The 25,489-nt window shown below is 37.1% G+C and overlaps 1 protein-coding gene across 1 annotated transcript in view; it reads left to right on the forward strand.

Annotated features, from left to right (window-relative positions):
* PRTG (protogenin) overlaps nt 1-25,489 on the forward strand; it is a 125,037-nt gene that overhangs the window by 84,433 nt on the left and 15,115 nt on the right. Inside the window, exons 12-14 of the mRNA XM_047074446.1 lie at nt 22,815-22,910; nt 23,563-23,749; nt 24,673-24,800. Of these exons, the coding sequence (XP_046930402.1) occupies nt 22,815-22,910; nt 23,563-23,749; nt 24,673-24,800 (411 nt within the window). The remainder of the gene's footprint in view (nt 1-22,814; nt 22,911-23,562; nt 23,750-24,672; nt 24,801-25,489) is intronic.

Raw genomic sequence — 25,489 nt, forward strand, 5'->3', positions numbered from 1 at the left:
GAACAAGAAAATAAAGGAAATATAGCCATGGATTCCATAAACCCATAACATCAACTGTTCTTTGAAGCCACAGTGTGAATGCAAGAGCATTTAGTGGTCACTCAAAAGAAGAATATTTTTGAGTCCATTCAGCTGCTATCATTGAGCTTTAGTATAGGCTCTTAGAGCTACAATACTGTTTACAAAGCCCTTGTTAACACTGTGTGAATACAGTGAGTACAGTGTTTTATGGAACTCCATAGGCCTCAGATAAAGACACTTCTATGCTTGCTTGGTTGTTCTTTTAGACAGGCTTAGGACACAGAAGCTCAGTGGCCTTACAAATCAGAAGATGAACTCAATTTAGAAATTACTGATAATGGGCCACAGTTAACTTTAAATTCATGCAAATTAATTACCAGTAAATGAATTACAAAATTGAAACCGTCTTTATAGCATGCAATTTTGACTTGTGTGATTTCTTTTCCTAACACCTCTTGAAGACATTGCCTAGAAGATAGAGCTAATTAAAAATGCAAATTTTCTCATTTTAGTGTTGATACAATATATATTTCACAAAACTTGGTTTAATGACATGAGATTGCTGTGTATACCAATGTAATTGTCCTGTCTTGTTTCATAAAATTTTCATAATAAAGTTTACCCATCCTAATTGTGGAAGTTAGGTTTATTTTCCATTATTGTTAAAATTTAAAAATTAGTGTATATTTTTTCAAAGCACATACTCTGTATCAGATCCTGTACTGGGAACAGAGAATGTGAGCATTAAATGGCATGCCTGCTTCTAAAGCATTTAGGCTGAGCATGAAGGACCTATCAGCATTCATAGGAAAATGTGCTAATAGACAAAATTGAGGTATAATCAGAGTGTTCTAGAAGCACAAAGGATAAATGGCTAATTTTTACCATATGATGGAGAGTGGTTTGCCTAGTAAAGAATGGAGGAAAATCATTCCAATTACAGGAAGTTACAGTGTACAAAAAAGAAGATTAAAGAAGTAGCCTCATTGGTGGTTTTATGGCTAAAACAGGGGTTACATAGGTAGGAGGTGTAGAGACTGAAGCCATAGAGTTAAACAGGACCCATGTTTTAAGAGTCCTGTGTACCCTAATAATTGATTTGGTCTTTGTCCTACAACACAAACAATGAGGAACCATCAAAAGTTTTTAAATGAGAATAGAACATGGCTTGTTTTAGAAAGCTAAATGGTAATGACAGTGTTGGGGATAGGTGTAGAAAATGCAGTGAGTAAGGGCCAGAAGACAATATGATGGTTGTTGAAATAATCTACGATGGTGAGAATGTGAGCTAAAGCAGTACTTTATTGGACATAAGGCAGACTGAAGTTGTTTTGGACGTAGAACAGTTAGGACTTAACTGGTTACCTATGGCTACCTATGGCCTGATGGGAGGACTTCAGATACAGTAGTGACACCTAAGGGGTCTATGAAAAGATATTCAGCATCATTGGCCTTTAGGGAAATAAATGAAAATTTAACAATTTAAACTATAATAAGCTACCACTACATGCCTATTAAAATGACTGAAAAATGTTTAAATGCCAAAACTGCCAATAACAAGTGCTGACATGGATGCAGGATGCCTGGAAGTCCTATGCCTTATTGAAGGAATGCAAAATGGTACAGCCACTCTGGAAAACAGTTTAGTACCTTTTTTTTTTTTTTTTTTTTTTTTTTTTTATTTTATTTTTGGGACAGAGAGAGAGCATGAACAGGGGAGGGGCAGAGAGAGAGGGAGACACAGAATCGGAAACAGGCTCCAGGCTCTGAGCCATCAGCCCAGAGCCCGATGCGGGGCTCGAACTCCCGGACCGCGAGATCGTGACCTGGCTGAAGTCGGACGCTTAACCGACTGCGCCACCCAGGCGCCCCATAGTACCTTTTTTTTTAAGTGAAGTATGTCTGTGTCATACGACTCAGAAGTCCCATCCTATGTCTTTCCTCTAGAAACATGAAAATGTATGTTCACACAAAAACCTATACACAAGTGTGTAGCTCCATTACATCCCCAATACTGGAAACAATCAATGTCCTTCAATGGGTGAATGGATAAACAAGCTGCAGTATATTCATACAATTGAAATATGCAGCAATAAAAAGCAATGAACTATATTGCTGCTTGCAGCAATTTGTGGGTGAATCTCAATGGCATTATACTGAGTGAAAGAGGCCAGTCTCAAAAGGTTGTAATCTGCATGGTTGCCTTTATGTGACATCTTTGAAAAGTCAGAATTAGATTAGTGATTGCTATAGAGTAGAGGTTAGGGCAGGATTTAACTACAAAGGGAACCACAAAAGGGTTTCTTGATGTGATGGAATTCTGTATCCAAATTGTGGTGGAGGTTAACAAATCTGTACATCTGTTAAGTAAAACTGTACACCAAAAAAGGTCACCTTAAGTGTATATACATTTAGAAATTAAAATAGAAGCCTGGGTTTTGAGATCAGATGGCCAGAATTTGAGTCCTAGCTCCCCACCACCAGGAATGTGATCATGGTGAAGTCACTCTGCGTTCATGATCCTCAATTTGCTGTAAATGTCTAGGATGTTGGGGATTAAATGTGCTAGTGTATGTGGAACCCTCAGCACATTGTATTGGTACAGACTAAGTGCTCAGTAACTAGTAGCTCTTTATAAATATGATTAAGGAGAGGAATAGGTTGGAATGATTCCCAAGAGCTCTGGGTAGATGGAACTTTAATTGGAGTAGGGCTTTCAGGATTAAGACCAGGTTTGGGGAAGTGGGAGATACTGAGTCGAGTTTCGATCATGTTGACTTGAGGTTGGTATACTACTGTAGCAGCTTAATATACGTTTAGATTTCAGAAGATCTGAAATGGGGAATCAGTGTACAGCTGGAATTAAGGCTGCATACTGATGCAGTCCTGCTCCAAGAGACCTGGCGTCTTTCTGGTTTTAGCTGCCTTGAAAGAAACTGAGAAAAAAACTTAAGCAGAAGAAACCTCTGCCAGCATAGCTATAAAGCAAAGGACGTTAGGTCATTTTCAGGAAAGTGAGGTACCCAACAAATCTCATTGAAATTTCTCTTACTATGTAAAACTTTGAACATTCTCATTTTCTGTGTTAATCACTTTGAGTGCAGTTCTTTTTAAAAATCACCTTCCTAGACCTTGGGAAACTGAAATTCTTTGTATAGTTTCCATATAGATAAGGTCATACTTAGAATCTTAATTTGGTGCAGTTCTAAACATTTATCAGTTTCTCTTACTTGCCACAAAAAAAAAAAAATAGGGAGGAATTTTAAGTAAGAAAGAAGCAAAGAAGATCAGGTAAATCATTGCTGCTGTGTCATGGGAGAAGTATAGTTGGCAAATTCCAAACTCAATCTTGTAACAAATTACAGAAGATATTTTACACTGCAATAGCACTACTACCATAATTTGCATTTTTGCCCCTTAAATTCGGAGGATGGTGAAAAGCATTAAAATGACAGTGCCTCCTGAAAGAATCAGTGCCTTGTATTTTGTTGTATATTGTACTGTATCAGAATTGTAGTGATGGCATCCTATGAGACGTTATACCAAACAATTTTATTTCTCACTTTAGAAAGATCATTTTGGAGAGAGAGAGACGGCAGGCTGCAATAAATGCCTCCATTTTCTTAAATATTTTTTACCATCTTTAAAAAAATAATAAAGCTCACCTTTCCATATCAAACCCCTAAAAATAATTGAGAAAAGAATGTTGATGATTTTTCCTGGGCTTTTATATTCTTAGTCTTGAATAGTCATCAGCTTTCCAAAATGCTCTAAAACATGTACACTCTGTGAAAAACATCTGTCTTGTTTTTAAATGCAGTGTAATTTGTGAACAAAACTGATAAACAGCTACTCCCCCCACCCTTTATTTTTTAAGATAAAGCCAAGTTGTTGTTGTTTTATTCCCCCCAAGAACGAAATGCTTGTAGGTTTGAAGTTGTTTTACTGCTTTAGCAGCTGTGTGGCAAGTTTTCTAGCAGACAATGGAGGTGGGGAGGGGGGCTCTGTTACATCTGGTTTCTCTTTGTAGAATGCCTGAAAAGTTGATATTTAGTGGATTCTTGAGAAAGCAGTTTATCTGTAGAAGAGGAACTTTTTTAGTACCTAAATTAGCTTGCTCTGGTTAATATGCATTTGTTTTGTTTTCCTGCTTTAAAAAAAGGAGAAAGAAAGAAAAGAGTGAAGAAAATCATCTAGCCTAAAACTACATAGCACAGATAACCCTATGACCTTTGGCTCTGGGTAAAGATTTACAGTACTTGCGGACCTCGTTCACATGCCTGACTGAAAAGAGCCCTAAAGTAAGGCTCCTGTGGAGATGGAGAAAATAAGCAGGATAAGGAAGTTCCATTATTTCAAGTGGCAGTGTGTTGTTTTATTTTTACTAGTCTATAAAGTGAAATACCATTCGTGATGTGTTTCCAGTTTTGAGTCTCATGTCATTTAAGTTTGGGGTCTGATGTTAGAATAGTTTGAGTCAGGGATGCCCTAGGCAAAGCATCCTTCTTCATCTCCTTTTCTACCCAGCAAAGATCCCTGCCTGTTGACTCCCTTAAATTAAATTTCCATTTGAAATATCTGTCCTTTAAGGAAAGCGAAACAGCAGAAGACTTTCTTTTTTTTAAAGGTACTATCAAAATATGGATGAGAATGAGAATCAGTAGTTGTTTTGCTCTTATATGTTAAGTTTTTCTTCAGATACAAAGTATAAAAAGTCCCTGCGAACAAAATTAGTCCCACTCTTTGTCTCCAGAAAAAGAAATTTTAGTTTGGTTCCTTTTGCTAAGACATTTGAAGAAACCTTAATAATTTACTATCTAAAGACTTTGACATCTGCTTAATGGTTTTTAACTAGAAACTTTATACTGAATCTTTATGTATCTTTCTTGTAAAATATCCCATTGTTCTCTACAACACTTTGTATTTACGTTTTGAAGCTTCTTTATTAAACTGATTTACTGTTTTATTTCCTGTTTCCTTTCAATATGTGCTGGTAAAACCTCATTAAAATGGTGACAAATAAAAGCAGTTTCCTTGGTCTTAGGAAGATACTCCTAGCCATTGATCAGCTCTTGATTGTTTTATAGGCCAGAACTTTCAAATGGTGTTTTTTGAATGAAGGAAAAACTTCACTACGCTTTCTATCCTATTTTTAAGAATCTGTAAACATGGCAAAAAGTTTGACGTGAATTAGGAACAATTTTCCTTATAGAACGGAAAACTCTTGTAGAAAATTAAATCAATACTGTCCATTAATCATACTGTTTGTCAGCCCTCAGACCACTGTGGAAGTTTCTGGTGAATGTAAAAAGTCTTTAAATGTGTGAGGTCCTTAAAGATCTAAGTAAGTTAAAGGAGAAGAGGTTTTTTAAATACTACCATTAGCACATGAAAGAAACTTCAGGGCGGATAGAAAAAAAAATTAGTTGTAAAGCTGTAATTGTACTTGTTGGTTTTGTTTTGTTTTTGTTTTAAGCCTGTTCTTTAAAAAAAAAAAGAAACTTAATGCAAATAAAATTTTAAGCTTTGTACTAATTACACACTCCATAAGGTAGATGGGAGCTATAAGACAGGCCATTACAGGAGGAAATATTTTGGTAGCTTATCCTTTAAAAATATTTGCATGTGTTTATTTCATAACATGCATAGTATATCAGGACAGTAATACATGTATATGTTATAAATAAAGGTATATATGTTATAAATATGCATGCTAGAAAAATATTTTACTGTTGGAAGGTGAAATAAAAAGATTTGGAGACCACTGTTCTAACTTACTGCATCAGGTATTTCTAAGTAACTACCCAGTTATAAAGCTATACAGTCTAGAAGAGGAAATAGCCAAATCACCACAGAAATCATAATTACAAGCTTTAGTAAGCGCTGTGATGGAAAAGCATAGGGAGTTATAAGACCATGTTATAGCGGACACTAAATAGCATGAGGGTGGAGGTTAGGGTAGATTTCCCTGACAAACTGATGTTTCATTGGTATCTGAAGGATAACAGTTTAACTGGGTGAAGGACCCTGATGGGATAATGAAAGAATTAAAGAAGGCATAGCATAAATGATAGTCATGGACTAAATCATCAGAAGAGGCTAAATACTGGAGTATCTTACTATCTAAAGAATCTGATTTATCAGTTGATTTGGATAAGCTGGTGTGATAACATAATGCTGGTAGAGTTTATTGAAATTTTACATATTTTTCTACTCTTTATAAATATTTGTATTCAAATATCTTAAAATATTTGAAATCTTGAAAGACTTTGGGTAACATCCCAGACAACGTAGCCTGCCCTACATAAGTGGAGGCCTCTTGCATTAGCCAAGATAACGGACTCCACTGATCTTTACCTTGGTTTAATATAGAGACTAGAACTCTTGCTTCAGCTGAAGGTTAAAATGGCATCTTAGCTTTCTCGGCATGCCAAGATGTTAATGATAACTTAAGAAGCCTGTGCAGACTGTAGGCAGCACAGTTTGCCTGATTACCACAGTGTATGCATCTCTGAGAGGTAGTATAAATATATCTATCTAGAGTCATTATTTCACACACCTGATCGTAGCCAAAAGGCCGAGAAGCAATGAGTCATCATTTCAGATGTATGTATTTCCTGTATCTTTTTTGAAGAAAGATTTGGAGTGACTCAGTACAGAAACACAAAATTCAACTAAATAAAAAAATGAATCGGTGACATAAGGCTCCGTGTTTGTAAGGGTTTGGGATTAAGCAACATTCATAGTAGTAAAAGTGTAAATTGATTCACAACTTTTTAGGCATGACTGAGTAACACTAAAGGAGGGAGCTGTAATATGCATACTCTTAAAAGAGTAATTCCGTTAGTATACACCTATCATGATAAAATAATAATGAACATGCACAAACATTTAACCATGAGGATGTTTGGGGCACCTGGGTGGCTCCTTCGATTGAATGTCTGACTTTGGCACAGGTCATGATCTCATAGTCCGTGAGTTCAAGCCCCATGTCAGGCTCTGTGCTGACAGCTCAGAGCCTGGAGCCTGCCTCAGATTCTGTGTCTCCCTCTGTCTCTCTGCCCCTGCCTCTCTCACTCTGTCTCTCTCTGTCTCTCAAAAAATAAACGTTAAAAAAAAATTTAACCGTGAGGATGTTCACTGCAGGGTCATTTGTAATTGCTATAAGCTGGATAAAACCTAAATATTCAGCTACAGAGGTTTAGTAAGATAAACTGTGGTACATCCATACAGTTTGGATAAATGTGGATATTTAAAGGAATATTTTAGAAGAATATTTAATAACATGAATATTTGTTCACAGTATATTAAGTGGAAAAAGCAGGCTATAAATAAAAAAAATATTTTGTATGTGTGTATATGAATAGAAAGGGGAATGAAAATAACATACAACCTAATGTTAAAAGTGCTATCTGGGTTCTGGTATTAGGATATTTTATTTTTATTTCCTCTTTTCTGCTTGTCTGAGTTTTATAAATTTTCTGTAACAAATATTTGATCCTAATGAGAAAAAAACAGTATTTTTTTAATTGACTATACCTACGTGAATCAATTGGAGCAAAGGTAAGTAAGTAAAAGTTGGAAAACCGATGAAACCAGGATATTGGCTTCTTTATTGCATGCCATAAGGTCCTGTACAGTTGCTAGAAATGCAACTGTAAGTTTAGCTGTGAGCTTCCTGGCAATCAAAACAAACCACAAAGACTGCTAGCTATGGGGCATAGGATATTTTAATTATTAGAAGAAAATTGTAATAGGGGCACCTGGGTGGCTCAGTTGGTTAGGTGTCCGACTTCAGCTCAGATCATGATCTCACAGTTGGTGAGTTCGAGCCCCGCATCGGGCTCTGTGCTGACAGCTCAGAGCCTGGAGCCTGTTTCAGAGAAAATTGTAATAGGGGTGCCTGGGTGGCTAGTTGGTTAAGTGACTTCAGCTTAGATCATGATCTCACAGTTGGTGAGTTCAAGCCCCACATCAGGCTCTATGCTGACAGGCTGTGCCTGGGGCCTGTTTCAGATTCTGTCTCCCTCTCTCTGCCCCTCCTCTGCTCAGCCTTGCTTGCTTGCTCACTCTGTCTGTTTCCTTCAAACATGAATAAACATTAAAACAAAAATTTTGATAAAAAGAAATAATAATATATTAATTAAATTCCCAAAATGCAGTATTTCCAGAAAAACTCTATATACTCAAATTGTTGGAGATTCTCTATGAATCTGTATCAAAACCATATAACTTATGCTTGACAAGGGCCTAACATAATAAGGAAAGAAGATTCCTGTGGCTTCTAGCATCATTTGACAAGTTATAGGGTTTTGAATGATCTAGAGATATTAGTGGAGGAAACAATTAAAATAATTTTTTTGAACTTTCACCTTTCTCCATCTGGATGGCCAATTAGGGTGGTTTTAGTGTGTTTCCCTTTCTTGAATACATTCCCATTCTTTTCATAAAATGACCTTTTGTCTCAGAAGAAAAATCTTGGCAGATGGGCCTCAATTCTGACTCCACAAAACTATTGATACTACGTTTCAAACCTCTGGAAACTTTAAGAAGTAAGGAGACACTTGTTCTCATTTTGCTAATGCACATTTCTGTTCTGAGAAATTACAGGGATTGTATTAATTATATTCTCTTTCCCACGTTGACTCACTGGCACACTTGTGTGGCCCTGGTTCATTGTATGCTTTATTCCCATGCTGTGTGCATATTACAAATTGGCAGTTCAGTGTGACTCATTGAGAATTTTTTTTTAGAAAAGAAATCTGCATTTGCATTACTTACATAGAAAGTATCAGATATTTCTAGGGGTTGTGGGAGGGGGGATGGGCTAAATGGGTAAGGGGCATTAAGGAATCTACTCCTGAAATCATGGTTGCACTATATGCTAACTACATGGGTGTAAATTAAAATACTAATAAAAAAAACCCAATTACCCATAAAAAAAATAAATGAATAAGCTTTTTTGTTTTATAAAAAAAATCAGATATTTCTAGAAATCTTTCAAGAATCTTCAGAATATGTGCTTTTCTCTTTTTATTGTCCTAATAAAAAGTCATAATCTAACTGATGTAGTAGTCTTACCAAAAAAAGAAAACATTGAGTCTGAATCTAATAATGAGGAAACACATAGATAAACCCTGTTTGTGAGATATTCTCCAAAACATCTACACTGGATTCTGCAAAAGAGTCTTTGTTAGGAAAGGTAGGAAAAGGACAGCAGCGATTCTGGATGAAGGAGATAATGACATGCGGTATGTGACTCTCAGTTGTGTTGGTGGGAAGGGAGCATTTTAAAAAACACTTTGGAAGCAATTGGGGAAATTCAAAAATGAGTTCTATATTAGATTAAATCGTGTTATTGTTAAATTTGTTGGACCTAATAATGGTACTATGGTTATGTAGGAGAGAATGTCCCTGCCCTCAGGAGAAGCATGTCCAAGTATTTAGGTGTGAAGTATGATGGCTCAATAAAAGAAAATGTGTGTGTTCACTTACTTGCACATGCAAGTAAGAGAATAATAAAGCATATCATCAAAATGTTTAAAAAATAATTTAAAAGGTAAAACATGCCCAGTATTCTGTTTTTAATCTTTAATCAGTTTCTCCAAATTAGGGATGTGTTTACCATGACTATGCACATGGTTAAAACAATAGATATTGTTTGAAATAACAGATATTAAGTATAAGAAACCTTGGATCTTCTGTTCAATGTTTTATTTATCAGAAAATCCTTTTGATTTAACTCTGTATGCTCAGTTGTTTGAGATTCTCTATTATATGTGTTGAAAACCATTTTAAGATACAGTGAATACTTTCCAGTACCTCAGTGATCTTCAGTGTCTTAATACCTGAAAGATTTAAGGCTTATATAAAATTTGAGTAGGCTGTTTATAGGCAATTAACATGGTAATGACCTACACCTGCTTGTATCAAAAAACTCCCAGAATTCCCTTATCTGCTAACATTAACATTGATTTCAGAGTGATACATTCAGCAAAGTTTAAATAAATTGTTGTAACAGTGCTTCTTGTGAATTCTAAAGGAGGCATACATAAATAACAATTGTGTTTTATCACTATGATTGATGAGGCCGATACTTCGCTGGCTTGCATTTCCCACTTGAGAAGAAATTTAAGATTGGTTTCAAGCTGTCTACCTGCATCCTTCCCATCTTGTAAGCATGCTTTTTACTGCTGAGGGCTGAGATTTGGAGGAATGGTTATCAAACCACAGATGTTTTTGCAATGAAACTGTGCACCTCCGACCAAGTCGCCGTGGTTCAGGAGATGATAGATGGTATTTTCATGTTGCCTCACAAAAGGGTCAAAACGGCATGGCGAGCCCATGACAGTGAAACAGAGAAATGTTAGTCCTGGAAGGAAATTTATTTCGTGGCTTCAGGGGAAGTTTGGTTGTCATGAATAGGCTCTCTCTGTCAGTCTATAAAAATATTGTTTGTAAGGCAGTGATGTATGTGAGACAGACAGCGTGAGTGTGCTGGCAGACAGAGCAGCTACTTAAACAAATGCCAAGCCGAGTACAGTATCAGAAGTCAAGTACTTGGATGTTTTTAGTATAAGAATTGCTCGGGATAGAAATAGCAACATGATTAAAGGAATTTGTTTCATTTTCTTAAGTAAACTTTATTTGTAAATTTTACAGCCCCTTAAGTTGTCCTAGGAGGCTGCATCTACTCTAGCATTCTAAGACATTTTCATCTTATATTTATAAATTCTTATAATCAGCAATTACTGCTTTTTATTCATTAAAATTTTTTTTTAATTTTTTTAAAAATGTAAGCTCTCTGCCCAATGTGGGGCTTGAACTCACAACCCAAAAGGTGCATGCTCCAACTGAGCCAGGCAGGAGCCCCTCCATTTTATTCATTTTTAAGTTATTCAGGACTTAAAGGACCAGCCTCGTTAGTACTGTTCACATAAAGCTATCATAAATTTGGGGACCGTGAAGCCGCTGGTCTTTTGAAGTGTTCCTTTTTCTCCTCCCCACCCCAAAGGAAGTATCAACCATTGACATCATTCCATTAATTGATGATGTGGTGGCTTTGCTGTCTCATCTTGCAAAATTGGACCAATGAGGTGCCTTTCTTCTGCAGGGATTCATAAAGGGAAAGGGGTATCATAAGAAAAGAACATAAAAGATCAAAAACTGTGTTTGTGGGAGATTCATTTTTCAGGGTTTGGATGTAAATCAGCAACGTTCATGGCAACATTCAGGTAGGAATCTTCAGCACCAAGTATTTCTTATCCAGACAGCCTCAAGTAATGCATTTGTCAAAAATGAAAAATAGTTGTTACAAGAAGTCTTGAAAGCCTGATAGATGTATAAAAATGAAATCGCATGTTCAGAAAATAACATGAACAAAATATTAGTGAACAAAGTATGATCGAAAAAGCCATTTGCTTCTGGATTTTGCAAAACAATCCCAGTCTTTGGGGAGCGGGGGGAGGTTTTTAAAATAGAGATTATCAATAGGGTATACTTATTTTGGTAGGAAACGGATTCTCAAATGTCATGTACAAAGAACTTCTAAATTATCCTACACTCAGTAGGAGAGGGGATGTTTTCACTGGGAGTGAGAGGTGTTATTTGTCTTAAGGCCCTTCAGGGGGGCAGAACAAAAGGCACTGAGTCATTTCAGGTTTAGACAAATACTCTACCATCAGCTTCCACAGAAAGGTGTTACCCAGAACATGCAGGGTAGGTTGGAGAGTGGGGGAGTGCCCACTCCATCTGTTGTTGTGTCATTTTACACTCAAATATTCTGTATTATTACAGGGCAGACTTACAACATTTCAGCATAGTGAGCATAATAAAACTCCTTTAAATTTATAATGTGATAGGAAAAATGTTTATCATTAACAATGCCTTACAGAGATTCAGTTTATAAACAAAAGGAGGATGAAATTTTTAATCAAGGCTTAAAGTAAAATTTATAGTTGTTTTTTTTTTTTTTAGCTGAAAACCTCTGTTTTTAAATCCGCGTATAGCACCCTCCTGTCAGGCATTGTTTTAACCATCAGGAATTAACTTTTTCCATGAATTAACTTTGATGACAGAAGACAAAGAATTCCCGCTTGAAAGAGGCCTGCTCGTCTCATGTCCCTAGGGTTTCTCCCTCAGTTTCTCGGATGGGAGAAACATGTACAAACCTAACAACGTTTGGATAACTTGAAGGCGAATCACATTGTTCACATGTGATTTGTGTTTTTGTTACTGTGTGTTTAAACATCACATTTTAAAGCAGAGTATTTCACTCTGCTTTCCTTTCCCACCCATCCCCCTTAGCATTTTTCCTGCTCCTCTGCTGCTGGACCAGACTTGGGCTGGCCCCAGATCCTGTGTCAGAGGCCACGACCCAGGTGTCACAGCAGTCATACTGTTGGCCTCTTCTCTGAATAATTATATGGGGGGTATTGTGTTGGAGGGACAGGCTTGGGGGCAGTGCAGTCACCCTGGCTAGCCAGACCAAGGGGCTCTCCAGTCAGACCACAGGGGAACAATGGCCCTGAAAAGGCCTGCACAAAACCTTGTAACACAAAAGATTAAATTAAAAATGTACATCGGGCCAGACACTAGGCTTCATCCTTCAGAATTTCACCTTTGTCACTTATTCTGAGCATTTCCTAATTCAACATTTCCAGACTTCACATGCAGTGACTTTACATCAGCAAATTTTCAGATTGCTGCTTACCTCTGCATATATAGTCTAATTTATTTGATACACTTTTTTAATACTCTAAAGCCATCTTAAGTGTGACACGTTGTGGCTAACATAAGCAAAGCTTTCTTTAGTGGTATTTTACGTAAATCATTTAAGGTAGTGCATGGCGATGTTTAAAATAATGCTTTGTATTTTCCTAAGACATTGTATCAAATGTGTTCCATGTCTAAACTGAGCCAAGTGACAGGGACTATCCCAAAGTAGATGAAGTTGTTTTATCTTCCTTTGGTCTCAGGAAAATTATTTTCCCCACCACCTGATCAGTTTTCCCTAGAAGAATGGGGAATAAAATTCATTAAGTCTTACTCATATTTGAAATTTAGAAATGATGTCAGAGGTGTATTTATTCATGTCAGGTAAACGTTTTTCCATGGTCCTGACCTCAGGTGTTCGCTTCATTTATCTACCCTGGACTTGTCCACTCTGGCCTGGCTCTTCTGAAGGCTTCTGGAACCTCACCAACACAACAGCTCAAGCAAACAGGCCTGGTTTTCATGACGCCAACACTCTCTCCTTCTGTTGGTCCACAGCTAAATACTTTGTAAATAATGGTTTTCTGTTATGCATTTTCCAGGAGACCAGACTTCTGGAAATGTTAGTGTTAGAGCAAAACACTAAAGTTTGAATTGATGTCTGTCAGTTTTACTGTCTGAGTTTATCTTCCATCAGAGAACACTTGGCCTCCATAGTGTTTGGAAGAAGGTATGGTGTGGAAACTTCCTAAGTGAGTCTGTTGATTTTTACCTTTTGTACTTAGAGAAGTTTAAGGACCGAACAATGATCAAAATCTGATAAGACTGGAATTCTTAAATGTTTTCTCCTTAAAGTTAATTTATTCTTTAATATTTACAACTCTTGATTATTCTGTTTTTGTTCTGTGTATTTGGCTACTTTGAATATATATTAATATCACCCACCCCATCCGGGCCTACTTCAAAGATCACCTAAAACCCAGAAGTGAGTCACAAAAAAGGTTTAAGTCATGAAGCCACTCAGTAAGAAACAATGCCATTTGTCAGAATGTGTTCTCTTAATTTACACATGTTCCGACATGTTTTGGTATCTGGCTTCTCAAACATTAGTGATTATAGGGCCCCTGGCTTTTCAGAAAATAGGCCCAGAAGCAGAATTGGAGCTGAAGGTCAACAAAAATAAGTTAAAAACAAACCAACCAACCACTCTTTGCTATGGAAGCTATAGTAATTGATGCTAATAAGGATGATTTTGAAGAATCAAAACAAGTTTTGGTTATTTCTAACATACTAAACGATCTGGGAAGTTTGAAATACATTTTTGGATATTCTGTATAGAAGAGTGGTTAATTTTGAAATGAAAGCTAATTTACTTACATAGAAGGTATCCTTGTCTATAAAAAAAATCCTTGGGGCGCCTGGGTGGCGCAGTCGGTTAGGCGTCCGACTTCAGCTCAGGTCACGATCTTGCGGTCCGTGAGTTCGAGCCCCGCGTCAGGCTCTGGGCTTATGGCTCAGAGCCTGGAGCCTGCTTCCGATTCTGTGTCTCCTTCTCTCTCTGCCCCTCCCCCCTTCATGCTCTGTGTCTCTCTGTCTCAAAAATAAATAAACGTTAAAAAAAAAAAATTAAAAAAAAAATTCTTAATATATAGGGCTGTTATAAGATCATTTAAGATAATACATATAAAGTACTGTTTTATTATTACCAAAGAAATTCATATTTATTATTGAGCAGGTAGAAATATAAGAACCAGAATAACTAAAAATTCTGCTACCACATAGAGCTAGATACCTCTGTAAACATTTTTATTTTCAGAAGATACTTCAGTATCTGATGATACTGCATATCAGAAGATAATGCATTTTTATTTACATTCTGCTTTTTATTGCTGTGCCTCCAGCGTCCCACCGCTTCCTTTCTGCTACCCCCTCAACCCCACCCCTTCCTGATGAATTTACTCTGTTAAACGACATAAATACCAGATATCACTTTTACCCTCAGTGACTTCTCTATAGCACTGGACATTGCCAACCAATCTTCTTCTCATAACTCCTGTGATATTATACCTTCCGGGTTTTCCTCATGACTTCTTAACACCACTTCCTATCTCACACCTAGGTTTCTAGTCCCTGCTGTCTCTTCTCTCCTTGGTACCCCGTCCTCTGTGTACATGACTGCTGAATGTCGTTCTCCATCCTCACTACTTGCTCCAGCCTACACCCCTGGTCACCTCCACTTGGTTCCTCTGGCATCTCTGGTTCAGCATGTCATTGGCTCCTCCAAGCATATCTTCTTCTATTTCTGTTGGTCAGCACAGGCTGGAAACTTGGGAGCTTTCAGACTCCTTCTCATTAATCCCTTCTTTCAACAATTCCATTTAGTCAAGCCATCTTGTGTGTATGTATAACAAAATCCACAATGGCTAGCCTGGCTCTCAAAGCTCTCTGAGATCTACCCTTAGCCTAACTATTCTACATGACTTTCACTCATGCACCCTTCATTGAACTCTTCCCCATTACTCATCCCTGATCCACATGTTCCTGTCCCTGAGCCTTTGCTTATATTCTCTCTTTGGCCTTTCTCTCTTCTTCCCTGTGCTTACTATAAAAATTAAATTGTCCTCACATGCACTTCTTCAGTGAAGCCTCCCTCTCCTAAAAAAAAAAAAAAAAAAAAAACTACCAGTAACCTCTCCTTCTTTTGAATTCCCTTAGAGCTTTAACAGATCTCTTTGTAGCAGTTTTTCCTGTCTTGCATAATTATTTGTACCTTTGTCTTAGCTCCCCTAACACACTGCTATGGAAACAAATTTGAAACAAACTGATTATTTTAATTTGCTAATCTTAAAGATGAGGAAACTGAGGGGCGGCTGGTTGAGTGTCCAACTTCGGCTCAGGTCATGATCTTGCAGTTCCTGAGTTCAAGCCCCGCCTCGGGCTCTATGCTAACAGTTCAGAGCCTGGAGCCTGCTTCAGATTCTGTGTCTCCCTCTCTCTTTGTCCCTCCCTCACTTGCACTCTGTCTCTCTCTCTCTCTCTCTCAAAAGTAAATAAACATTAAAAAAAAAAAAAAAGATGAGGATACCAAGTTCCAGGAGACTGCCTTTGAAGCCACATAGCTACAAAATCAAAGATTAAAATCCAAATCCCCTAATTCTCAAACCAGCCCTCTCCTCTACATTTATTTATTTATTACTGGAAAGTATCTACTAAGTGTCAGGCATTTTAAAAAGCTTTTTACAGGGGTGCCTGGGTGGCTCAGTTGGTTGGGCGTCCGACTTCAGCTCAGGTCACGATCTCACGTTCTGTGGGTTCGAGCCCCGCGTCGGGCTCTGGGCTGATGGCTCAGAGCCTGGAGCCTGCTTCCGGTTCTGTGTCTCCCTCTCTCTCTGCCCCTCCCCCGTTCATGCTCTGTCTCTCTCTGTCTCAAAATAAATAAACGTTAAAAAAATTTAAAAAAAAAAAGAAAAAAGCTTTTTACAAATATAAACCCATTCAATTTCCATTTTACAGATGAGGAAACTCAATTCAAACCCAAGTAGTCTGGTTCCAGAGTCTGTACCTTTAATCACTATGCCAGCCTGCCCTTCTCCCTGAGAGGGAGCAGGGATTTGGAGTTATGTGTTGCTGATAATAATTATTTTATTACTATTAATGTTTTCATCAGTATAACATTATTGTTATACGTTGGCACTCTTGTAAAAACTTTGTGAATAAATTTATTTCCTCTTCCTAACAGCCTCGAGAGGTAGATTGTGTTATTGTCATCATAGCTATCTTACAGGTGATTTTAACCAAGGTACAGAGAGAAATTAACTTCCCCCAGGTTGCACAGTAGTGACCAAGTTAGAATTGGAATCCAGACAGCCTGGGCCTAACAGCGCAGACCATCAGGATTGTGCTAGACTGTATCTTAGCTTCCAAGTAGCGCTGAGTCATTAGGAAAGTTGTCTTCTGTTTGTCTCAGCATCCTTCTCTATAGAGGTTGGGTGACAAAAGCAATAACCTAGCTCACAGGGTTTTATAAACTCCATGTGAAATATTCATATATATGACAAATACTAATCCAAGGCACTCTTTTTTCTTTTCATTGCCTTGCATTTCATGCAGGCCTTCATTTGGTGAAACTTAAGCAACAGCCGTATATCATGCATACCTGTTTTGAATTGCTCGTTCATAGTTTTAGCTGGTACCTGAATGGCTTCCACCTTCGCTAGCTGGATGAGTGGGGGCCATCACTCTCCATATAGGCACATAGATGCCATCTAGTGTTAGAGAGGAGAAATGCAAGTTATTCAGGTAAAGCACTGGAAGACCTGAGTTTTTTGTTGTTTCGTGGTCTTTGGGAACATGTATGCAATGAAAATTGGGTATATTATAGCACAGTTTTTGAAGGTTACTTAAGATGTCTAAAGACACCATTGACTTGCAATTATTGTTAAATCATATGCTTTTAGAATGGATTTTAGGTCCTTGATCAGTACATCTTTAAAAGATTTTGGCATTATGGCAAATCTCATTTTATTGAACTTTTTTTCTTGCTCTGAGTTGTAGTCATTGAGGGTAGTAAATACCTAATTGTTAAAACTGGTTATAATTAACTGAATTTGTTGTCTCCATCTGCTTGCTGCTCGTAATGCTTGTCCTCAAACTTCCATATTTCCATTTCATAAAACAATCTGTCCTTCCATTAGGGAAGAAATCTATTACGTTGTTTCCCAAAGAATTTATATCATCAGGTAGTTTCTTTGTTAGCAGATGAGAGAGTATCAAATTAACATGAAAGATGTGGGTGAAGGTGGTTTTGAAACTGAGAGTGTTATATACCATGTGACATGGTTGCCAAAACAGCAAGCATTCTTAGTGACCATAAACACAGAACAGAACTCTTTCAATCATAAATACATGTCAGGCACATACTTGGAGCCTTTTCCTGCTCCCCAAACCAGGGAATATTAATGAGGACAGAGAATAGTTGGAGCTCAGCATTAGTATTTGCTAACAGCTAATTTACTGACATTCTGGATTCTCGACCATGCCTGTATATTTATTTACCTTCACAAAGATGAATTCCCAAGTTTAAGTGCACCACATTCTTGGTAGAATCTTCTCTGCTCTCCTGGGCAACTTTCCTCATTATTATAACAACAATAATATTGGACGTTTACTAATTACAGGAACTGTACAGAGTTTTTAATAGGCATAATTTCATTTGGGACTCTTAAAATCCCTGTAAGGGATTATATCTCTATTTTCCAAATGAAAATAACAAGGCTTAGCAAACTAAAAACTATGCTCAAGACTGTATGGTTAGTAAATAATACATACAGAATATTCATTTGCCAGTCTATACTCTGGTAGACTGAAATTAAAAGCAATTAAAATGGCTTCCTAATCCTTGAGTCTTCGTATAGTGCCTGACTTTGAGTAGGTACTTGATAAATGTTTGTTTGATACCTGTGACCAGACTTCTGGTTCTGACGCCTCCTGATGTGAAACACACCAGGGTGGAAGGGTTGGTAGTGAGAATGAATCAGAAAGGAAAGAAGGTGAGGCAAGTCCTAGAGCCAGAGGAGAAAAGAGAAGGGGTGTAGCCATAACAATGTTTTAGGAAGGAGATCTTCATTTTTCTGCCAAAGGTTGACTTTGTAATAAAAGGTACAAGTTATTCTGGCTGGGACCATGGTCATGTTAACTTAAGCTGACACTCACTAGAGATTAGTGTTAATTTGAGCTTTCTTTCTTGATCTTTCATCTCTATATATTGCTAAATCTTTAAGCAAGGTTAACCATAAATCCAAGTACTACCTATCTGAGCCATCACTCCTGAGACCATTAAGAATTAACTCTCATGAGTGGTTTTTATGCCCCTTGTGTTGAGTTTTGAAGCAAATGGGACCAACTCTCTCCCTTTCTCCTTTTTCCCTCACTGGGTTTTGGGAAGGCCTGTACTATTCTTTGTGGCTGCTCTTCCTGACTCTGCTGTTTTCCCCCTAAACCACATATAGCCTAAGTCTGCTGAGTCTCATGTAACCCAGCACCACATATGTGGCAATGATTGACTCGAGAAGGGCCGTTAGCAGGCCTTGGAAACTGGTTCTCTGTGTCATTTCAGTGTTGATCCTGGGTCTCTGCTCTGTCCTTTATGCAATGGAGGGTCTTTTCAGAACTGTAGAGTTTGAGTACTTGTGCTACTTATGCTAAGGTATATTACTTATGCATTTAACTATATTTAATAAGTTGGTCCTAACAGATGTTTTGTGTTTTTTTTTTTACTTTAATTTTTTCATTGTGTAGGTGTCCTCTGTTTTCTTTCTTAGCTGATAACTCTATGGCCTGATAATGTTCATCTTGACATTATTATTTGAGGGCTCTGGCTCCCTGGGTCCATGACATCAAATTTCTAACAAATGATGCATAAAAATGGGCCATGTTGTTCCAGGGTCTCTGGATTAACAAACCAAAATTATGTAGCGACTAGATTTTGAGGTTGGAGTCCTATTTCTTAAAGCCTTACAGGAGCACATGGCAAATGCACATGGCCCACTGCTCAGTATGGTCCCCAACCTGTCACTTTTATTTTTTTAAATGAGATTCTTTGAAAAGCATAAAGAGTTGATCAGATGTGAACAAACATTAAATGGATTTTCTCTCTCAGATTCTTTTTTTCCACATAGTATGTCTTCTGTTCTAATTTTTTCTGCTAAAACCGTTTGCAAAATTATCCTGGATCTTGTACTTTTGTGTGTGTGGATACAAAGGAATCTCATGCACCTGATGTAGTTGGTTTGCTAGTCTAATAACTTGCCTTTTCCTGATCTCATGGAAACGAGCAGGGGAAGGAACCCAGCACTGAGATGGTTCCTCTGGTGACTTGGTGATTTCCAGATGGGCACCAGAAGACTGCTCCTCCTCATGCTGGCTGGTTATAGAGTCTATGCTGAGTGGGTCGTACAGGTGCTGGGTGTGTTCAGGGAGCAACTCTTTTCTTTCATTTTCTCAGGATACATAGGCCTCTTCCGTCTGATCAACAAGAAAAGGTGAATTTGGGGTTTAGAATTTAATGTAGGCAGCTTGTTTTTTTAAAGAGGAAAAAGGGAAAATGAAATCAATTTTAGGACTAAAAATAACCGTTGAAGAGAAATATTCATGAAGTGTTGATTGATTGCACAATGGAAAAAAAGATTAATCTCTCCACCCAGACTCATAACCCTCATCAAAATCAGCTTTTTGTGGGGCCCCTGGATAGCTCACTTGGTTACGCGTCTGACTCTTGATTTTGGCTCAGGTAATCTTGTGGTTCATGAGTTTGAGTCCCACATCGGGCTCTGAGCTGACAGTGCAGAGCCTGCTTGGGATTCTCTGTCTCTCTCATTCTCTCTCAAAAATAAATAAATACTTGAAAAAAATTAGCTTTCTGTGAGAGCTGGCCATATCCATGTCTGGCTTCTTGAGAATGTGAACTCCTTTAGTCAAACTCTGTCTCATCCATCCTTCCTTTTCAGTATTTCCTAATTCCTGGCATCATGTCCCACTCCCAGGAGACTTTCCTAAAGATACTCTTCTGATTGAGTAGAGACAATAAATATGTTTGAAGAACTAGACTGCAGAGAGCCAAATGAATTCCATTTGTACCCCTTCAGAGGGAGTATTTATAAGATGACACTCAGGATTCAGTTGACTAAGGAGTTTAGCAGTATGTTAGGAGGAAGGAAAGAAGAACACAGATTAAAATTAAGTAGCCATTAATCTGAACAGAAATCTTTGAATCTTAGAATTTTAGTGCTAAATGTTGGAAATCATTGAGTAATGAAATCCAAATATATTTCTGTGTTTTCTGCAATTATTTTATAAAATGTTTTAAAATATTTCTATTTTAAAATTCATTCTAAGGAGACAGACTTAACCTGTTATGACAAAAGTCCATGTATTTGTGTAAATTTAAAGGACCCTATATGTTCTTGGTCATAGAAATATCTTAGTTTAGCTTTGTGTAACCCTGGACATCTAGTCAATACCTTGGTACCACGGTTTATAGAATGGGAATAACATATATATTATAGAATTTTGTTGTACTCAAATGAGATAATGTCTCAAAAAGCATTTTTTTAGTATAATCAAATATTAGTCTTCCTACTTTTTAATAAATATAGAAATGTTCTAAGTTGTATAAATTGTTCTCCTTTTAATGCATTTTAATATTAAATATTAGAATATATCAGTTTTTAAATGTACAAACTCTTAAATTATTTTGAAAATTTTAATAAACTTTACATTTTATTTTTGGATTTTTAAATGTTTAAATTCACTCTACAATTATTTTTATCCGTTTAGTATAAGTTTTTCCACATTGGAGATATTTATATATATAAGGGATTATATATATATATATATATATATATATATATATATATATATATACACACACATATATATATATGTATACGTATATAAGGGATTTATATATATATAAGGGATGATTTTTCCCTTATGAAATGTAGAATGTATTTCTGCGTTTATTATAATTTAGACAAGTATTACATAGGAATACATTAAAATTAGGAATATAACTACTGTATGATCCAGCAGTCCTACTTCTGGATATATATCAAAAGGAAATGAAATCAGTATCTTGGAAGAGGTAGCTGCACCCCTATGTTCACTGCAGCATTTTTCACAGTAGCCAAAATATAAAACAACCTATATGTCTTCTGACAGGTGAATGCATAAAGAAAACATGGCATATGTACACAATGGAATATTATTCAGCCTTAAAAAAAAGAAGAAAATTCTGACATTTGCACAACATGAACGAACCTAGAGGATATTATGCATAGTGAAATACACCAGACACAGAAAGACAATTACTGTATGATTTCACTAATGTGCAGAATCCAAAACAGTTGAGCCCATAGAAGCAGGGAGTAGAATGGTGATTGCCAGGGGCTCAGGGGTGGGGGACATGGGTAGATGTTGCTCAAGGGTGCAAAGTTTCACTTATCTAAGGTGAATAAGTTCTAGAGATCTTAAGTACTATCACGGCATGGGGACTATAATAGCTTTCAATACTGTATTATATACTTGAGATTTACTAAAAGTGTAGATCTTGTTTTCAATATACATACACACACAAAATGGTAACTATGTGAGATGATAGCTATGTTTATGAGTTCAGTTGTAGTAGTCACTTCACACAATGTATACATATGTCAAGCATCACCTTGTATACCTTAAATATATACAACTTCTATTTGTTAACTGTACCTCAACAAAGCTGGGGGAGAAAAATACAGTATTTCTCAATAGTGTTTATTTTTGTCCCAAGTAAGTATTCTATAATTAAATGTTATAATAAACAGTCATACTGAAATATATTTGTATCATTAAACTTCTTGTCTAAAATGTATCACTTAAAATGTATAACCATTTATATCCTCAAAAACCTGAAATTTTTTTTTGTTTTTTTGTGCATGGGATGGAATTTGGTTTTCATATTGTGACTGTGAATGAACACCAGTAGAGGGAGCTCCAGCTCTTCTTTCTTGGTGAATTTAGGGGTCAGCTTGAAAATCAGATTCTGGAAAGGGCACACATTGAGATAAATAACGCATGGTTATGAAAATTTTTAAAGGTATCAAGGGATGACGATTATATTTCTTCTTACCTTTGAGGGGAAATAGTCTCACTTTGATTTCCATGCTTTCAAGTTAGCCACCCTCAAGTAACTAAACAAAAAACTTCTATGTCACGTAACCTCTTATAAGTGATCCATCAGGTTGCCTTTTAGAATCAAGAATCTGTCTCTGGTCAGTTGAGGAGGAGGAGGAGGAGGAAGAGTAATAGTGGTAATGTTACTATCTGAAATGAGGTTAAGTAAAATTTTAAATAACTAATAGTCACACTAGCAAGGTCATACTAAGGTGAATTGCTGAGTCACTATATAGGATAGGGAAAGGAAAAAAACATCTCAAACTGTGAGGCATTCAGAAGATTTTTAAAACAAAATCTAGAAAGGTTCTAGAACCTTTGGTGATATCTAGAAGGCTGGACCAAATTATTACCTGTCAGTTTCTTTATAGACCCCAGAAGAAAATACCACGTGAGGCTACTGGCTTACAACAACATAGAAGATGGCTATCAGGCAGACCAGACAGTCAGCACTCCAGGATGCGTGTGTAAGTAAGAGTTATGGTAGCACATTTTAACTCTGTATGGTTCACAGTCTTTTTTCTCCTCTTCCTTCTGTAGATTTAAGTCTCATTACTAGTTGGAATCGTTGGTGGTCTTATATCTTCCATGGTGCCTAACATAGTTATCTTCAGCAAGTACCTGCTCAAAATAAATATTTAAGTGAGATGTATTTAATTATAAGAACCTATTTTACTTTTGCAAGCAAAAGACCATTAGAAATTTAACTGGGAAAAATAACCCTGAATACCTTCTGCTTTAACCTTGAGGCTAATACTTTCTTCCAATTTCTGTTCAGTTTTACTTGTGCTAAGACCTGTTAGGGCTTATTGCTACTGAAGAGGGTTTGGGTTTAATTTTAAGTCCATTGCTGGCCTTCTGGATGTTTCAAGCTGGTAGTTTGACTTCTCAGTGCTTCTGTTTTATAATCTAAGTATTGATAATATTTGATTCCTTCTCTAACTCATGGAAGAGTTGCTGAGAATTAAATGATACATCTCTAGGTGTATCTATGAACCACTTTAGTGGAAGAAAGACTTACAGCCAACTTATATTGTGGGGAGTTATGATTTTATCATTTTGCCACTTTCTATAGTAATATTATGCCATGCAGTAAAGTAACATTGTCTTTTTCAATAGCTGTTCGTGATCGCATGGTTCCTCCTCCACCACCACCCCACCATCTCTATGCGAAGGCTAACACCTCATCTTCCATCTTCCTGCACTGGAGGAGGCCTGCATTCACCACTGCACAAATAATTAACTACACCATCCGCTGTAACCCTGTCGGCCTGCAGAACGCTTCTTTGGTTCTATACCTTCAAACGTATGTAGCTTCTATTAATAGTGTTTTTATTTGCTCTTTTCCCCACTCATACTTGTTTCTTACCATCTTCGGCCAGCTTAAGCTTTACCTGAAAGCACTTGTCTCAGGACTTCCCTTACTTATAAAATGGCTGGGAGTTTTGCATCTTTACCATATCGAGTTCTGAAAACTGTATCTTTTGACAGTTAGTTTCTGTAAATGATTTTTTGTTGTTGTTTCCCCAGCCTCATGCAGTAAGATTAGATGAGAAGCTAGTATTACTTTCAAGTGGCTAAAGTTAGCATAGTTAAAGGAAGAAACAAAAGACCATTTTTATGCTAGCATCAAAAAATAAAACGAGTATTCTGTTTTCTTGGTTATAGTTAGAAAGATGCCCATCATTATGATTTAAAAGAATGATTTGATGGGGCGCCTGACTGGCTCAGTTAGTTAAGTGTATGACTTGGTTTCAGCTTAGGTCATGATCTCAAGGTTCATGGGATGGAGCCCTACCTCAGGGGCTGCCTGCACAGAGCTTGTTTGGGATTCTCTCTCTGCCCCTACCCCCACCCCAGCCACCTGCCCCTCCCTACCCCCCCACTCATGCTTGCTCTCTGTCTCTCAAAATAAATAAACTTTAAAAAAAGAATGATTTGACTTGTAGTATTTCAGAGGAAATCATTTTGTATTGGGACGTTTCTATACTGCTAATTTCCTAGTTTCCTTTCAGAGAGGCAACTTGTAGGCTAATTTATATAGGATAATACCAAATGTAGTATTTTAATAGTCAAATGAGATTGCTCTTTTAGGCTAAAAAATTGTTTTAAAGAAAATGAGGTGATAAATAAGAACAGTATGCTTTACCTATATTGACTGGAAATACTGATAATCTTTTAGAAACAATGCACTACCAGCATTAACAACTTCATTGCTCGTTATTATAGATCAGAAACTCACATGTTAGTTCAGGGTCTAGAACCCAACACCAAATATGAATTTGCTGTACGATTGCATGTGGATCAGCTTTCCAGTCCCTGGAGCCCTGTTGTCTACCATTCTACGCTTCCAGAAGGTAAAACAGTTATCTAAGTGTGTAAAAATATATATGTGTTGCTTTAAAAAAGATACTACCCTTGTTGCCACCTTGGTTGACCTGTATGCATTTGTTTTGTTTCTTAACTTTTGAAATTTATTTTTTTTTATTATATATTTTTTTAAAAGTTCCTCTTACCGCATGTATTGCACAAGTAGATGGGCTTAAGTCTAGCCCCTCTCTTTAGGGAACATTAAATTTTCTAAAATCAGGTGTGCTGTTCAAGACTGCACCCAAATAATTAAAAATGGAAGGAAATAGCGTATTTAATGATGTTAGGAGCCCACATTAGAGCAAATGTGAGTGGTAGGTTATGTGCACAGTGCGGTGAATGTGATCCCTGACTGAGCACCATTTCTGTAGCTTACCTGTGCCTCTTGCTGAGGTATTTCATGTCTGTGGGACTGCATTTCCTTTTCTCTAGGATGAAGGTAAAGGAATGGATGATCTATATAAGGACCATTGCGGCTCTGTTCTAATTATGCTGAGAGAAACAAAAGAAGGACATTTACTCCAGTGAACATAGGGCCTCTTTACTGTGGTTTTGGCTGTATTCCCATATGTGATGTGGTACCAAAACCCAGCTCTTCATACTTTTAGTTCATATTAACCTGGGGTCACCTAAAATCCCAAGACTTTACTGCTTTCCCAGATACAAATCATTAGTC

This window comes from Lynx rufus, unplaced genomic scaffold, assembly GCF_022079265.1.
Source record: "Lynx rufus isolate CCGP_SWC_20201006 ecotype Redwood Valley unplaced genomic scaffold, mLynRuf1.p SCAF_13, whole genome shotgun sequence".
Taxonomy (NCBI): Eukaryota; Metazoa; Chordata; class Mammalia; order Carnivora; family Felidae; genus Lynx; species Lynx rufus.